General features: G+C 39.9%; 1 protein-coding gene across 1 annotated transcript in view; it reads right to left on the bottom strand.

The window, feature by feature from the left end:
• The window catches only part of AGO2 (argonaute RISC catalytic component 2), a 53558-nt gene that overhangs the window by 5541 nt on the left and 30857 nt on the right, over positions 1-17160 (bottom strand). The window contains exons 4-14 of the mRNA XM_034062641.1: positions 16269-16450; positions 14865-15001; positions 14599-14733; positions 11388-11475; positions 9847-9994; positions 9404-9523; positions 8932-9054; positions 6837-6970; positions 5333-5517; positions 2679-2838; positions 525-615 (exon numbers count right to left, since the gene is read on the bottom strand). Of these exons, the coding sequence (XP_033918532.1) occupies positions 525-615; positions 2679-2838; positions 5333-5517; positions 6837-6970; positions 8932-9054; positions 9404-9523; positions 9847-9994; positions 11388-11475; positions 14599-14733; positions 14865-15001; positions 16269-16450 (1503 nt within the window). The remainder of the gene's footprint in view (positions 1-524; positions 616-2678; positions 2839-5332; positions 5518-6836; positions 6971-8931; positions 9055-9403; positions 9524-9846; positions 9995-11387; positions 11476-14598; positions 14734-14864; positions 15002-16268; positions 16451-17160) is intronic.

The raw sequence follows: 17160 nt of genomic DNA, 5'->3' as shown, positions 1-17160 counted from the left end.
TAAGTTACTGCACATACTGTCACCAAACATCTTCATTATTCAGTAAGCCAGAGCAGGTGTTTTAACATCATGCAGTCAAAGGCAATTCCCCAGAGATTTTCACTCCCAGCATTTCCAAGAGATTACTGTACATTTTGTGTTATGAGGAAGCTTGAATCACCCAAAACTACACCTAAGCCAAACCAGTTCCCCAGCAGTAATGGATAAAGTCTTAACATTTTTAACTGCGGGATAAGCAGACTTAAACATGCACCAACTCATTACTGTTGCTAATAAATAGCAGCTAACAGAAAAGCTTCTCTGTGTAGTAGCAGCCCAGGCATTTTACAAGCTTCTATACACATGTAAGGAATAAGTATTGGAGCAAGTTCTCTGAAGTTCATTAGATTCCTGCAGAAAAGCCATTTATAACACTATAATTGGAGAGAAGAAATGGACCACAAAAGAATCGAAACCAATAAAATGCATTGGAGATGAACAGCAGGACAGAGCACAGGTTAAAGATCATTATACAATTTACTCACTGCAGCAATGGAAGGCTTTTTTCCATCTCCAGCTGGAGGATGAGTTACATCTGCACCAAGGAATATGACGGGCTGTTGAAACACTGGTGGTCTGATCAAAGAGAAAGGAAACTTGTAAAAGCAGCAAAGCTTATGTTTAATAAAGCACATTATAAATAGGTAAATTGCACTTTATACCCTTGCAGTGAATTAATCAACAATTTGCACATCCAAACTGGCCTTGATATCGCAGCTATTACTTTAAAAGTAGATTATTCTGAAGAAAACCATGCTTTGCCCAGAGGAGCTGTGGCTGCTCCATCCTTGCCAGTGTTCAAGGTCAGGCTGGAAACAGGGGCTTGGAGCAACCTGGTCTAGTGAAAGGTGTCCCTGCCCGTGGCAGGGGTTGGAATTGGATGAGCTTAAGGTCCTTTCCAACCCAAACCTACGATTCTATGACGGTTTTAAGCAAACCTTTAAGATATCAATCACTGCATCAGGGGTAGAACACCAAAAGACTACACAGGAAGTTTTAAACTTCGACTCTATTGCTTAATAAAACTATTTTAAACAAGAAATCTTAGGCCAGCAGAATCTGTGTACGTGGGTGTGTGGGGAATGGTGGTGGAGATTCAGCTGTTTTCAGACCTTCTCTAAAAAGGCATTTAAGGTAATTATAGCACTGGAACTCACAATGCAGTTATACAAATAAAAAGCTGTTCTGCTCCCATCCCCTCAAGCAACAGAAAATAACAGAGTTCTGGTTTAAATACCCCAATCCTGCAGTTTTCCAGAATGCCCAGGTGTGGTGTGTAGTGAAGCCATTTTTCCCCCCTTAACTCCATTTTCACAAATGCAGTTTCTCGGTATAATGAACAGAAATCACCTTTCTGGCCATATTATTGTTGTCATCACACACCACTTAACAGAGGCCTTATACTTATGAAAAAGGAGCATAAAAGCCCTTATATGATATGTATTTCTATTTTGTTTCCACACAATATCTTTAACTCCCTTCTGAGAAACAAAACTAAAACCAAAGACCCAAACACCCCACTGTCCCTTTCTCTAAGTCATGCTCTGCAATATGAGGATTTTATTTAATAGGAGCCTGCAGCAAGCACACAACCCAGGCTGAGTATATTTAGCCCAAGAAACAGGATTTAACAAACAATATATATATCCCTCCTAATAACATGTTCTTTTTCCTCCCTGAGTTCTTAATTTCACCTTCTGGTGAGCTTAAGTATATTGAAGTGAAAATTTGCTTATCTGGGCCAAATAGAACACTGATTTCTTAAAACAGGCTCCCAAGAATGACACAGCTGTTTCTACCCTGAGCTCCCCCTACTTACTGAAATGCAGTGATTGTAAAATGCCATCTTTTTCTGATGTAAAACCTAGTTGTTTGCTTTGATTCAAGTGACTTTATATCTCTATACACAGCTCCTCTAGCCTGCATAGCCAAAAGCTGTTATTTTGTTCATTCTTCCATTAGAATTTCTTGCCACTGATTTTTCAGTAAAGCTTTTCATTAGTTTCAGTTTAAGAACATTTGATTTCAGACAACACACAAACCAGATTTAGTTTTTAACAGCAAGGTCCCTTCTTTTTTTCACAAGAATATATATATTTCACTCCCACTCAACTATATGCAGGACTTCAGTGACACGTCAGATATGCAATTCAATAGTATCAAAGCAACTTCGTAGAACATAGTAACTGTATAACTAAGACTTATCAATACAATACTAAGATATTGCAAGGTAAACTGGACCTGGAAACGAGTTAAGGAGTTTTCTGCTCCCAGCTTTTGGTTTTTAAATGTCTATGTAAGTGAAGACATACAATAAAAGAAAGAATCTTGACCACAAACTAGGAAGTAAAAGGCACTTCTATTCAAGATGGTCTCCATTTGTTCCTGAAAACTCAAGGCAAGTGAAACACCACAAGCATTTCATTCAAGTGGAAGCTGTACACTTCAATAGTCAGACTGAAATAACAACACTGTTACTACAAATGTCAACTGGAACACATATTCCTCTCCAGTCTCTGTAACCCAAGAATCAGGTAAACGACAGTGCTATGACTACAGATGAAACACGCAGTTATCCTAGTATGACCTATGTTCTCTTTACACTACAATTCCCCCTTCCTCTCTGAGAGCCAGCTTACCTTCCCTGTGGCAGTAAAATGTTATTCACGCCTCCTAACTTAACATTGATTTTCAAGCAAAGGTTGGAGAGAGTTTGTGGTGTTGTTCTTTGCACGTTTTTCATCTGGACGCACTGCGTAGCCATTCCCAGCACGGTGTCACCAACACGCTTCACCTCCGCTGCAGAACAAATTACAACCAGTAAGTATTTGCATATGGCAAGACAAACAACACAAGAGACCTTCAGTGACAGTGAACTACACACAGATTTAGCAAAGTGGTCTTTAAGCTTAAAGGAACAAGGAGAAACATAACCCCCAAACCCAGCATTCAATAAACCTCTGGCCTGCTCCACCTGCCAACTGCACAGTCACTGGGTCCTAAATGTAATTCAAAGGCACCACTGGCTTATTTTAACTATGATTTTTCTTTAAATGACACTAATTGTAACTTCAGAATAACAGAATTCTATTATCAGCATGGAAAAGCCTTGGGCCAATGGAGCTGGTAATGTGAGAAGTATTAGGATGATAAGCACTTGTTTCACTCTTAAGAGCACCGGACCAGTAACACAAACTTCACATTAATGGGCTCAGTAACATTCAGCCAACAAGCTTATCAGTTCACCACTTGAGTAAAAATTGGCCAGTTTAGTAAGGGATGGCCCATAAAAACTCCAAAAGGAACGTATTAAGAACTGTATTGTTCAAAAGGTCAAAACAAATCCTATTGTTAACAACAAAATTAAGGCTTAAAGGCTTTAAAAGAGCCATACCCAGAAGACATTTAGGCTCCAAGAAAGGCTTAGAAAAGATGCATCCCCTCCTCTGGCAACAGGAGATGGAAAGAGGCTTTCTGAGGAACAGGGTGAGGAGAGGAGAAAATACAAGATTGTGGATATAGGAAGAGCAAGAGTATGGAAGAACACAGGCAGAAAACAGATGATTAGAGGGGGCAGGAAGAACTGTAATTAAAGATAATGACAAGGAAAGCAGATGTGAGTGGTACCACATACTCTTAGTGGTTAAGAGTCCTCTTTGAATGCCAAGCAGGAAAAGTGAAAATGTCATTTTGCACTGAATTTCTTTTGAACAAACTAGAGATGAGCCACATGCTTTGCAAGGAAGCTTCCTTCTTAAATCTCTCTTTTCATCTTAGATGAGATAATCTTGGGAAAAGAAAGGTAGGAAATTATTTTCTATTGTATTAACTTGGTGAGGGATTGGATAAAGCAAATCTGCAGCTGCTTGGTCGATGAGAAAATGAACATGAGCCAGCAGTGTGCCCTTGCAGCCCAGAAAGCCAAACGTATTCTGGGCTGCATCAAAAGAAGTGTGACCAGCAGGTCGAAGGAAGTGATCCTGCCCCTCTACTCTGCTCTCGTGAGACCTCACTTGGAGTATTGTGTGCAGTTCTGGTGTCCTCAACATAAAAAGGACATAGAACTGCTAGAACAAGTCCAGAGGAGGCCACAAGGATGATCAGGGGCTGGAGCACCTCCTGTATGGAGACAGGCTGAGAAAGTTGGGGCTGTTCAGCCTGGAGAAGGCTCCATAGAGACCTCAGAGCAGCTTCCAGTATCTGAAGGGGCCTACAGGGATGCTGGTGATGGACTATTCAATAGGGACCGTAGTGATACGACAAGGGGTAATGGCTTAAAACTTAAACAGCAGAGGTTTAGATTGGATCTAAGGATGAAATTCTTTACCCTGAGGGTGGTGAGGCACTGGAATGGGTTGCCCAGAGATGTTGTGAATGCTCCATCCCTGGCAGTGTTCAAGACCAGGTTGGATGAAGCCTTGGGTGATATGGTTTAGTGTGAGGTGTCCCTGCCCATGGCAGGGGGTTGGAACGGGATGATCTTAAGGTCCTTTCCAACCCTAACTATTCTATGATTCTATGATCTGAGCCATAAAAGAGACAGTCCATGAAGCTACAGGAGAAAATAGTGGATGGTGCTGCAATTGGGCAAGCTAAGTGAAAGGAGGAAGAAGGCAGGATAGGAAACCAACCAATCTTGCTGTAGTAAAAATTAGCTGAAAACCAAAATGCATCGTTTATCTAAATCATATTAAGACCTATGTGTAGACGCTATGTAAAGTGTCAATTTGCCTCCACAAAGACCAGTTGAAGTTGCTGAGTTTTCACCATCTGATACTCACAACCCAAGAGTTAAAAAACTGAAACAATAGGAAAAGGAAGTGCTCGGCACAAATCTTCTCTTTCACTCAACTTTGTCTGCCAAAGGGTGATGGCATGAGTAAGCAAAGATGTTCTAAAGGCTACATGATTCTTGAGGTCATTACTTCTTCAATCACTTGGAAGTTTTAAAACACAAGTTATAGAAAGGCTATTTTAATCCACGACGTATCAATTTAATCCATTTCACAAAAGCCCTGGTTTCGCTTTCCCCCTCACAAACTGCATCTCAAATGCAGTCAACAGGAAGAATGTGGAAGAGCAAATTAAAAGCGCAGACAAAACTAATGAAAAGAATTAAGGACTTCATATAAAACATCACACAGCACAAGGAGAATAAAAATCATTTGTAGCCCATTCCCTAAATGGAATTTATGTAGTTAAAATAGAGTAAAACTTCTCTCATTCAAATACTTCACAAAAATACACACGAAGTTGTGTCTGAAGCACATACACAGGATTCGCACTTACTGACCATAAACTGGTGTTTTTCCTGGCAAAATTACTACCACGAGCTGCAACCCAGTGTAAGTGTTCTTGAGGTGTCTGAACATGGGCTCCACACTGTCAGCTCCCTGAGCATATTTACAGAAGCACGGCTGCCCCTGGATTGGCATTCCTGCATCTCTGGAAATCTTCCTCAGTTGTTCTGTGAAGGACCTAAGGGATGGAAATGAACACATTAGATTCTCAGGTAGCAAAACTCACCTTGATTTTTTGTTCTTATTTTTAATGGAACAGCCCTGTTAAACTGGCAGAGATGAGCTCTCCAAAAAGCTGGGAATTTCCCCCAATGCACCTTTAATTGACTATCCCTATGTAGTCCCTGAAGGAAAGACGGGAAGATGTGAAAATACAGAGTATAAATAACACCATTACTAAAAACTTCATTTCCAAAGCAAATTCCACCTTATTTGATCTTTCTGTGGGAGGTAAGCTACTTTTTGCCAAAACACTGCAATGATGATCCTTTGGACAGCCTGCTCTACCATATTCCATATGGTACCACCACTATCCAAATGTCTGGAGTTCCTCCTTTATTTTGTTGAGGAAAGTTACCAGCAGTCGTGTCTCAGTGAATTTGATCTAACATCAGTCATAATGCACTAGAAAACCCTGCTGGATATCACAGAAAGGGTGTACTCTGGACATAAAGATGAACCCTTTCCAAGGATGGTGCAAATATAAGTTCTGATGGAACTGGTCAGAAACAGAGACAACCTGATTTTCATAGACTCACCGAATAGTTTTGGTTGGAGGGGATATAGAGATCATTCAGTTTCAACCCCCTGCCACGCACAGGGACACACTCCACTAGACCAGGTTGCTCCAGAATGTCACTTTTAACATTCATGTATTTCATGGATGTCACATGGAATGTGTTTTAATGAATGAAAGAATTTGGTTTTCATGTTCCATCCAAAATAGATGAAACCAAATCTGGAAGTTTCATTCAACTATTCAAAGTCAACCAAACAACGAATCCTACTCATCTTGCAGATGCAGCAACTTGCACATTACAGGTACTTTACCAGGTAGAAAGTTGTAGGCAACAATCAGATTGCTTTTTAAAGCTTTCCTTTTAAGTTCTGCATGAATACATCTACACCGTACAAGTAGGAAAAGAATCCAAGACAACACATGTGTCAGCTTTCACACTTGACAAATACTCAGTGATAAACACCTATCACTACATCATTTCTCTAATCTTAAACTCTGCCCTAAGGCCTCACTGTCAGAAAACCTGCCACATAGTATAAACTGCTTTTGGTAAGTCTGATATGGGGGATTTCATGATGCTAGCACTGAAATCATAGTGGCATCATTCAAGGCAATAAGACAGAACTTCAGAAGCACTGTTAAAGATTGATTGCCATCCATTAAACAATTTAACAACATACACGTTCTAAATAAAGTGAGATTATGGTATTTCCATACATAATAAATAAGAAAATCACCATCTTATGAAAAACACTTACTTAAGATGAACTTCAGTGCACTGGCGCTGAGGAGCAAAGCATGCGATTGCCCAAACCTTTATTTCAATTCCAGTGTGAAACTGTTTATTCCTCATGTCCCAGACTCCTTGAACTGGTGTAGCAATTGCTTTATTCTGGAAGTGCAAGGAAAAAGAAAACAAAACATTATGGCAAAAATTGATTCAAGCTAACAAAAACCAGTCCTGCTTCTACTTTCATTCTCAAGTCTTTGTCTCCACTTCTCAAGCATCTATCCTATCTTATAAAGTTCATTCTATCACTGTAGCAATAATACTGCTGAAAAATAAAGCTCACATTATTCATTTTTATTGCTGATGGTTTCATTTGGTCACATAAATCAGCAGCAGGTAGAAATTACATACAAGACAGCAAGTCAGATTCACGCTTGGTATGTAATGTTAACAAGAATGTACATTTCCACAGTGACTTTACAACCACTCAGTGAACTTTCCATGAGACAATTTTAAGTATTATCAATATTTTACACATCATTAAGTAGAGGCAAATAGTTGCTCAATGCCATTCACCAAGCTCTATAACAAAAATGTGAACAAGCTCACAAAAGATGATCAGTTATTCAGCTTTGACCTGCACAACACTTTTCCTCTGTCCCATCAAGCAGACATTAGTATGATGGGTTATCTCAAGAACAAGGGATATAATAAGACAACTGAAGTAACTCTGGTGATGTTAACTGCCTTACAAGGCAGCAGCATCCTGTAGATGTTTCACACGAGTTCCCGTGACATCTGACTTCTCATTTGGCAGCAACAGCTAAAAGTTATGGGTATTTTTAAGGTTACCCACACAAATTTCATAATTCATTTTGCAAAAGAGTTGTGTCTCTTGAAGACATTACCTCCCCCATCACTCATTTCCATCATTCATCTGCCATTAAGCTCTTGTTCCCCTGGTGCCAGAATAGCTCATGAGAGCACTCTCTATAATGCAGCTCATGCAAAGACTGCTGGGTTATCTTCACGTGTCTGTAAAGGAAGGTTTGAGCTAATATGCCCAATTTTGTCTGAAGAACTTTAGGTAGAAGACACAAGATCCTCTCCCACTCGGGGTTTACAGAGGTAACAATCTGATTTGTGCATCACAGAATGGGTTGGGTTAGAAAGCACCTTAAGATCATTCAGTTCCAACCCCCTGCCATGCCCAGGGACACCTCACACTAAACCATGGCACCCAAGGCTCTCTCCAACCTGGTCTTGAACACTGCCAGGGATGGAGCATTCACCACTTCCTTGGGCAACCTGTGCCAGTGCCTCACCATCCTCACAGTAAAGAATTTCTTCCTTATATCCAATCTAAATTTCCTTTGTTTAAGTTTAAACCCATTGCCCCTTGTTCTATTGCTAAAGTCCCTTATAGGTCCCTCTTCAGGAGGGCTATAAGGATGCTGGGGAGGGACTCTTATCCCAGCTATCAACCTTTCATCTTGCATAAAACCAAGACATGTTATAGAATTGATAGAAACTTCTGTTTCCCAATGTTTTTTTTGAAGGATACCACAATAGGAAGATCATATCAGAAAGGACACCTCAAAAGCCACTATAAATAACAAAACCTGTGAGCAAATACTCCAACAGGAAGAGATGGCCCAAGAAAAAACATGCTGACACAGAAGATACTTGAAGATAGTTGTCCTAAACACAGCTGCCCACCCAGAACACTCAAAACCAATCAGAAGTCCAGGAAGATTTCAGAGTTAAGAGAGGAAAATGGGAACGGTTATAATTGAAGTTGTCTCTGTTCTTCTCATACACATTGACTTGAACCATTATTCACAGGTTTCTTTTTGCAACACACAATAGAACAGTGTGTGAAGGAAAAATACATACCTTTTCCTCTGAACTTTACCTTAAGGATTTTTAGCGTTTCAGAAATAAAGGAGCAATTGAGGGAGATGCAAAACAGCCATTACATTTAAGGACCTTCAAAGCTTACACTTAAATTGTAAACATTACAATGACTTTGTATTCATTATCTCATTATAGTCAACATAATTAATGTGAAACCACCATATTACAGAACTTATCACAGATTGCACACTATGTGTTCAACGTACCCTGCCTCCATAGAGGATGGAAGGAGGCTGTAGGACTCTACCAGTCACATCTGTCATTTCATCTTTGACCATGATTCCAAACTCACGAACATAAGGGTCAGTATTGAAACTCGCGCTCCGCATCTGAAATTACAAAAAGTTACATATCTCTTGCACAAAAAGAAGTTCTTTTTATGATCTAAGTCTGAGATAACCTGCGTTTGAGCAAGTATTCCTTACACATGGGTGATGCCATGCATCCAGAACCTCTGTTAACTCCACTTGGATACATGGATGCCTCAAAATTTGAAATAACCCAAAAAAGCCCACTTAAAAATGTTTTGTGAGAATGTATTTCTCTCATATTAATGGGCAAAGGCTTATAAAAACAAGCTCACAACCTGTGCATAGTGCACAAAGCTTTCAGTATCTGCTAATGGTAGTAAAATGAAAGCCATTACTGGGTTTGACTCATTTTCAACAGACCACTCACCAATTTGCTAATCTCTTCTTGACGGTCAGGTGCTGATCTGGCAGTTGCTCGAATCATAGTGGAAGTTTGATTGTCAGTGAGTTTCTTTATGCATCTTTGTCCTGCCACTATGTTGCACACCTGAAATATCCCCCCCCACAAAGGAAGTTAAAAAGCACAGCGTAATGGGGCTTTGATTTGTTGTATTCTTTTCATTGCTACACTAGAGAATTTGGGAAGTTGCTACTCAAAAAACAGCTTGTCAATATTTGAGCCCTTTTCCCTCTGACCCCCCATTTTCCCAATACCAGTATTAACCAGAACAGTTCATGAGATCACTCTGTAAAGTGTGACCATGCAAAGACTGATGGATTATCTTCACCTGCCAGTGAAGGAAGGTTTGAGCTAATATGCCTCTGACACCCCATTCTCCCAATACCAGTATTAACCAGAAGTTCACTTGCCTCAAGAGGGAGGTATGTGTGTTTCTGCTCCTGTCCAACTTGTAAACATGGAAGGTGAGGATAGCGTAAAACTAATTTGTGCCTGTCCTTAAAATACTGAGCTACAGTGCATTCAACTGTTTGTCCGTTCTCCTGCTGAAGTGGAAATCTGTTGGAAAACAAGTATTAAAGTAAGACATCATGTGGAATAATTTCCCACACTTGTGCTGATAAATGTATTAAGCAAGTGAAGCTTACTGGAGATCAGACCTAATTAGTTGAAATCACAGAATGGTTTGGGTTGGAAGTGACTTTAAAGCTCATCCAGTTCTAAGCCCCCTGCCATGGGCAGGGACACCTCACACTAAACCATGTCACCCAAGGCTCTCTCCAGCCTGGCCTTGAACACTGCCAGGGATGGAGCATTCACAACTTCCTTAGGCAACCCATTCCAGTGCCTCACCACCCTCATAGTAAAGAACTTCTTCCTTATATCTTAACCTGAATCTCCCCTGTTTCAACTTGAATCCATTCCCCCATGTCCTATCACTACAGTGTACTTCTAGAATTTAGATTCCATCATTGCCACTACTGTGTCTTCTAACAGTACAACAGCAGGCTATTTCTCTAACATTCTTGATACCTAAAGCTATGAATTAAGTTTCCTTAGAGCATGTGCCCTAGTGACAATGATTAATGTTTCCTGCTTAGATGGAATACGTGTAGTACTACATTCTATGATACACCATGCACAGAAAACATCAAATCTACTGTGAGAGTTGCAAAACCAATTTCTGCTTCAGAAATACACTACTCTCTTTCTGTGCATCACAAATACTTCTGTATGTGCACACACATTTGCATATACATGCATCAAAGGGGCACACAAATACTGTTTTTTCACTGACAGCACGAAACAAAGCCTAGACAATTAAATACCAGAACTATATACTGATTACTTATTTTCTTGTTACCCAGCTGTTATCCAACCCTAACCATTCCATGAGTCTGATTAGCTTTGCTCCTTACACCACTGGCTTAAAAACACAAATAAATACCTCCATATACAAGTTATCTGTAAATCTCTGGTTAGTGACTGAAAACAAACATTATTTCCAGAGGAAAAACTGATGGGTAATATCAAGATTAGAAAGCTTATCCCAGCTGCCACTGTTTTTCTACTCAACAGATCTGGAAAACATCAGGTTACCAATAGTGCAACCCTGTTCTTCCAACATTGAAGAAATCCATACAGAAACAAGAGTAATTAAAAAACCCCAAACACCAAAAAACCAACCCCAAAGCACCACAGATTAAAACAAAGAGATTGCCTCAAACACCAAAGCATTTGTTATACAATAAAACTAGAACAAAACCAGCAGCAACACTGAGTAAATACTTCGAGGTGTATTGTAAATATATTGACCAAAGGAAGTATCATTTCTCAAGACAGCTTTTCCTATGTCAGTAAGGAACAGATACTTCTCTATTTTAATAGATACCACAAATACTTTTCTGGCCTGAGATTGACCATATGCTTACAAAGCAGCAAAATACTTTACGTTTGGTGACTTGCTGGACGCCTGGTGACATTGCACACTCTGTACTTTCTTTTCATCTGTCCACAGTGAGTTATCTCCACCTTCAGACCTAGACATTGGAAAACAAGTGTCACCATTTCTTCAAAATCAAGGTGTTAGTCCCCCTAAACTGCAACACAAGACCACCTAAACTCTGCAGTACAGCTGTTCACTATTTAGCACATTGGGCACCAAATGATATCCCAGACAGAACTCAAAACCCTAATTTATAGCTTTAACATTCAAAGCCCCTGAGCTTCAGCTGAAGTTCAACAAAGAATTTTAGAGACAAAGAAGACAAAACCCCAAAGCTCCAAGAGCTCACAGACAAAGTAAAGTACATTCTGTTAATCCCAACTCTGTACCTCTAAGGAAGTCCAGGATGGTGAAAGGACAAAAAGGGGCACACAATCTCCTTGAAGCATAAAGCTTGTTTATACTTTCTGTCTAAACACATGGCATCTGTGAGACCTCCAACTACTGCAACCGACCGTGAACTAATGAGTCAGAGGGGGTGGAAATACCTATACAGCCTCTAGGAGCCCAAAGGAATGAGGCTTTACTCTTCATGAAGACAAACATCTGCTGCACATCCCACTAACACAAAAGCCAAGCTCACCTGAAGGCAAATAACTTCTAGAGGAATAAATTATGCACCCCAAACCAGCACAACACAGCTCCCCATGAAGAAGTGTTTCCAATTTACCACAACCCACAAGTATAAGCTTGAATGCAGTGCTTTCATTTCTATTACTTTCATGCTCAGGCAGAAACAGATGTACAGGGGCTGGATTAGAGCTAGGATGTTGCCATGTGTGGGAATAGGAAAGAGGGGACTGTAGATTGGAATTCCTTATACATCTGCACGTGTATATAAACTCAGGCTGCTGCTGAATTTACCCTATCTGTCATAGGCACTGATAACTTGCAAAACAGAGTAATCTTTAAGTGTAATTTGTTAGGGCTATGTCCTGGGTTCAGCAGTAGCAGTCATTTTTCTCCTGCTTAGCAGCTGGTGCAGTGCTGTGGTTCTGACTTTCAGCCTGGGAACAGCTCTGATAACACCAATGATTTTAGCTGCTGCTCAGTAATATTTGGTCTGACCAAGGACTTCGTGAGTCTCATGCTCTGCCAGGGAGGAGGGGAAGCCAGGAGGAAGCAGAGACAGGACACCTGACCCAAACTAACCAAAGAGGTATTCCATACCACAGCACGTCATGCCCACTATATAAACTGGGGGCAGTTATGCAGAAGGGCTAGATCGCTGTTCCGGTCAGGCTGGGTATCAGTCAGCACGTGGTGAGCGGTTATATTTTCTTCCCTTGTTATTTCCCTTATCATTATTATTATTGGTGTTAGCAGCAGTGATCTGTGTTATACCTTAGTTACCGGACTGCTCTTGTCTCAACCCATGGGAACCGCATTCTTCCAGTTTTCCTCCCCATCCCTCCGGGAGCAGGGTGGGGAAGAAGGGGGAGTGTGAGTAAGTGGCTGTGTGGCCTGAAACCTTCAATAATTTAATGCTTTTATTAATATCTCCAAATTCTGTAGCCCAGTATTTCATTAAAAGATAAACTGTGACCTCAGCTTACACTGAGCTCTGCTGCACATTGGAAATGGCTACTTCCACCTGAAGAATGGAAATCCTCATGGAAAAAACAACAGCTGGCAATTCAGTGCCTGATTACTTTGGAAAACATTTACAACCTGTACAAACTCAGGATGTATTTATAGTTTTCTTGCTAACTTCTGATTGGGCAAACATGATTTTGAGGACATTTTATGGCAATAAGGAAGCTGCAGAATAGAGTTAGAGCTTGGTTTTCTTTTTTAACTTCATTTCTATCAAGCACATAATGAAGGAAAGACTTGGATTTTTCAGAAGAAACCTTTAGTGAACAAAACCAGACAGATTCTTTCCTCCTACTCTTTGATTAAGTCATTACGTATTAGAATAACTTACTTTTAGAATTAACATTACAATTAGCATAATTTACTTGCAGGAGAGTGTACGTATGAAACAGCTCAGTGTGCAAAACCACATTGCTAAATTACAGTTTAATCTAGAATATGAAAATCTTGGCATCAGTAATTGGAAAAATCTAAGATTGGGTAATCTAAAAAACAAACCAAACCCCACATAAAATCCAGGTCTTAATACATGTTTTGATAGCATCAGATCAGGAACTGGAATGTCTTTATCATGGAACTGGAACTGGCACTTCCAAAAGATTTCAAAGGTGAAAAATACAGATTTTGTTGTTGTTTTGTTTACTCTAGAGATGGAGATACTTTATAAAGAGTAAAACAGTACAGTAAATATAGAATCATAGAATAGTTAGGGTTGGAAAGGACCTTAATATCATCCAGTTCCAACCCCTTGCCATGGGCAGGGACACCTCACACTAAACCATGTCACCCAAGGCTCTGTCCAGCCTTACAATATTAATTTGGGAAGATCAAATGTTTTTAAGGAGACAGACATAATACAGGATGCTGTTCTCCATACTGGAAAGAACTCAGCAGTATCTCTGCATTGAGATGTTCTCCGATCCTAACACATGCCATTAACTTTGACATGACACTTGATCAAGTGGTGGTGAGGCACAAAAATGTAATAAATGAAGGTATGTCAAGAGAACCTACACTTGAATGAGGAAAAGCTTGCATAAGTCACAAGCCAGTAACTAATGTCACTAAAATAGTCATCTGCTAGAAAGTTCAGTTCAGCCCATCATTTCGAGTAAAACATAATCTTAATGGTTGCACTAAAACACAGATTCTTGAATGTGATAATTTACTTATGTGCATATCTGAGCCCTAAATATGGATGGTTGAATAAATAAATATGCTTACTTTTTGCACTAGTGCTGCATCAAACCTGAAGCCACATACTTATCTGAACTGACTCAACTTACCTTATATCCACAAAGTGGCAAACTATAGAGACTAACTAATGTAGTAAGAAAAAAAGGAGAAGTAGATTGAAACATAACACTGATCGGTAGACTTTTGAAAGTCCCAAAATACATGTAAGTGATGGAACAATTCCTGCCTCTTAGTTTTGCTCAAAACGTGCATGTGTTATGATAATCTGTCTCCCAGCAAGATGACCTCTATAGAATGCATTTTGAACCTGTAGTGGTAACATCATCAGACAGAACAAAGCAGTTTTATGTAATTTAATTATTACCTTTTATTTCTTTGGTAAACTTTACCCTTTGGGAATCTGTCAGAGGTTTTTGTTGTTCTTCAATACTCTTGAAGTCCAAAACTTCACATACAAACTCAATTACTGGCTGTGCTTTGTAAAATGCAGTTGCAGACACTGTAGACAAAAACATTAATGTTGTATTACAGCAACACGGAGGAAACTTTGAAGAAATCAAGCACATGGAACTCAATTTTTGCCTTTCCATTGAAAGAGAAAGAAGAAGAAAAGGTTTTTGCAGGACCTACCATCAATATTTAACATCATTTTCCATAATGAAGGTCTGACTGATTGATGGAAGCCAAACCAAACTTCTCTGCCACCACCCAATGGATTGGAGCACCCTTCTGATGCTGTAAAAAAAGATCGCCCCACAGGAGTATATCTGCAACAGAGGGAAGAAATTCAGATGATAAAACTAAAGCAAGAAAAAGGTAATAAATCCATAACTAATGCGAATTCCTATGCACAGAAGCACAGAAATGTCACTGTTTCAGATTACCAACAATCTGAGATTCCTGTCGGGACACCTCTTAAAATCCAGGTAAGTTACAGTAAGGAACTGGCTACTACTCATAATTGTTTCAATCTATTTTCAGTATACTCATTATATGTACCAATTCAAACAAAAAGCACTAAAAACATCTCTTGTACTCTTATTAAAAATTCAGCTACACTTTCATTTGGTACTTAGAAAAATCAGTTATGGTTTAGTGAGAAAATAATTAAACATCTCTGCTACTGAAGCAACACTACAATAACCTCTCCCCTTCCTTATGCACTGCTTCCTCTGAAATCTACGGAAAACAACTGATTTAACAGATATTTTTAATGCATCTTTCTCCATGGATATGGTTCTCTGAACAAAGATGTGTGACTAACAAATCTGGGCTGTTTTGTGTGTTACAAAACTTGACTAAAGTCTTTTTTTTTAAAATCCCTAATGTGCAGATAAAGTCAATGTACTATAAGGCTATTTAAAGATCTTTACATAAATTTAACTCATTTTCCCTGTTTAGCCCTTCAAAATGGGAAGGTTCAGCTCTATTTTGTTCTTTACTTTCCAACTGAATGCAGTTTGAACAGTGGTCTTCAGCAACTTGTTTCATGGCAGCTGAATTAAATTCAGTACCTCTTGGGTTTGGCTGCAAATGCTGCAGATTCCACTTGCTTGGAAAGAAAAAAACCCAATTATTTTCCTTTCTATAAAAAATAGCTTAATGAGTGACATTTATGTTCCCCTATAGCACAGTGTCCTGTATACAAAACTGACGGTAACATCTGCCCAAGGACACACAGAATAGGGTAACAAGTTTTAAAGCCACCTTCACACATCCACCACTCTCCAACTACTTTCCACTCAGGGAGGGCTTCCCTCTCTGAGGTGTACAGAGAAGTGGGTATGAGTGAGATGGCAGGGCACCCCTCACCTGAGAGCACACAGACTGAACACCAGTGGGAAAGTGTCTTGTGTCCAAGGCTGGAAGCTACTAATTCCACTGGATGGAAATCACTGCACTGCCTCTTGCCTGGGGATGCCATCTGCTAGGTATCTACTGTTTTGGTTGAGCTATGAAAGCACATCCTACCCAAAAAGCCACTAAAGCAATAACAAAACCACCAACTAAACAAAGTCAAGGTCTTCCCCTCACCTCATGGAAGGCAAGTGCCTCATCACTACATCCAGTGCCTGGATGGTTTCAAATGGGACACCCGGCAGCCGACCAGAAAGAGCATCATGTAATGCCTGCAAACTCACACAGGACATCCACTTTATAGCCACCTTAAATATTCTGTCCTTTCCTTCTCCTGGCAGCGTGACCTCCAGCTCCACCTGCAACAATGCCAAACAACAAACCAAGATGATTCTTTCCATTTAAAGGGGAAAATGGAAGAGATGATGGATTCCTCTGAACTGTGCTATAAGGCATGGGAAGAGACAAAAAGCAATGATAAAGAAACAACATAAAACATGTACAGCCTCTTCTTACAGCTAGCTCTTTCCAAAGGTGTATTTCAGAGAGCTGGCATGCTTCCCAGCTGGCATCTACCTCCTCTTTTGAGTCAACATTATAATTTGGAAGTGCTTGCATATCACCTGGGAGGTCTCTGAAGATCCGATAACCTGATTTCAGACACCTAACACATTGTAATGCATCACTGCTCAAGCCAGCTCCTGCATGTCTAGAGTAAAACATGGTCTCTCACTACCTGCCAAGATTCATGTATTTCTGATATTCACTCTAGAGCACCAGAGGGCTTTAAATACTATTACAGTAGACATAGTTCAAACAGGAGAAAATACAATTCAACAGGACCTTTCAAAGAGAAAAAGCCAGATACCACCCCGAAACAAAACAAACCCCCCACAAACCCATTGACCCCAAACCCTCTCATTTTTAAGTACCAAAGAAAGAATAAATGATGGCCCCCAAGTAGTAGCGATGCAGTGATGCTATCAGGCAGCAAACAGGGGCATTCCTTTGACATGTCATGCTCTGCTTGTGTCTAAAAACCACTGGCAAACTGTATGTTGGTAAAATA

This window comes from Melopsittacus undulatus, chromosome 1 (genome assembly GCF_012275295.1).
Source record: "Melopsittacus undulatus isolate bMelUnd1 chromosome 1, bMelUnd1.mat.Z, whole genome shotgun sequence".
Taxonomy (NCBI): Eukaryota; Metazoa; Chordata; class Aves; order Psittaciformes; family Psittaculidae; genus Melopsittacus; species Melopsittacus undulatus.
This window is presented reverse-complemented; position numbering and strand designations above follow the sequence as displayed.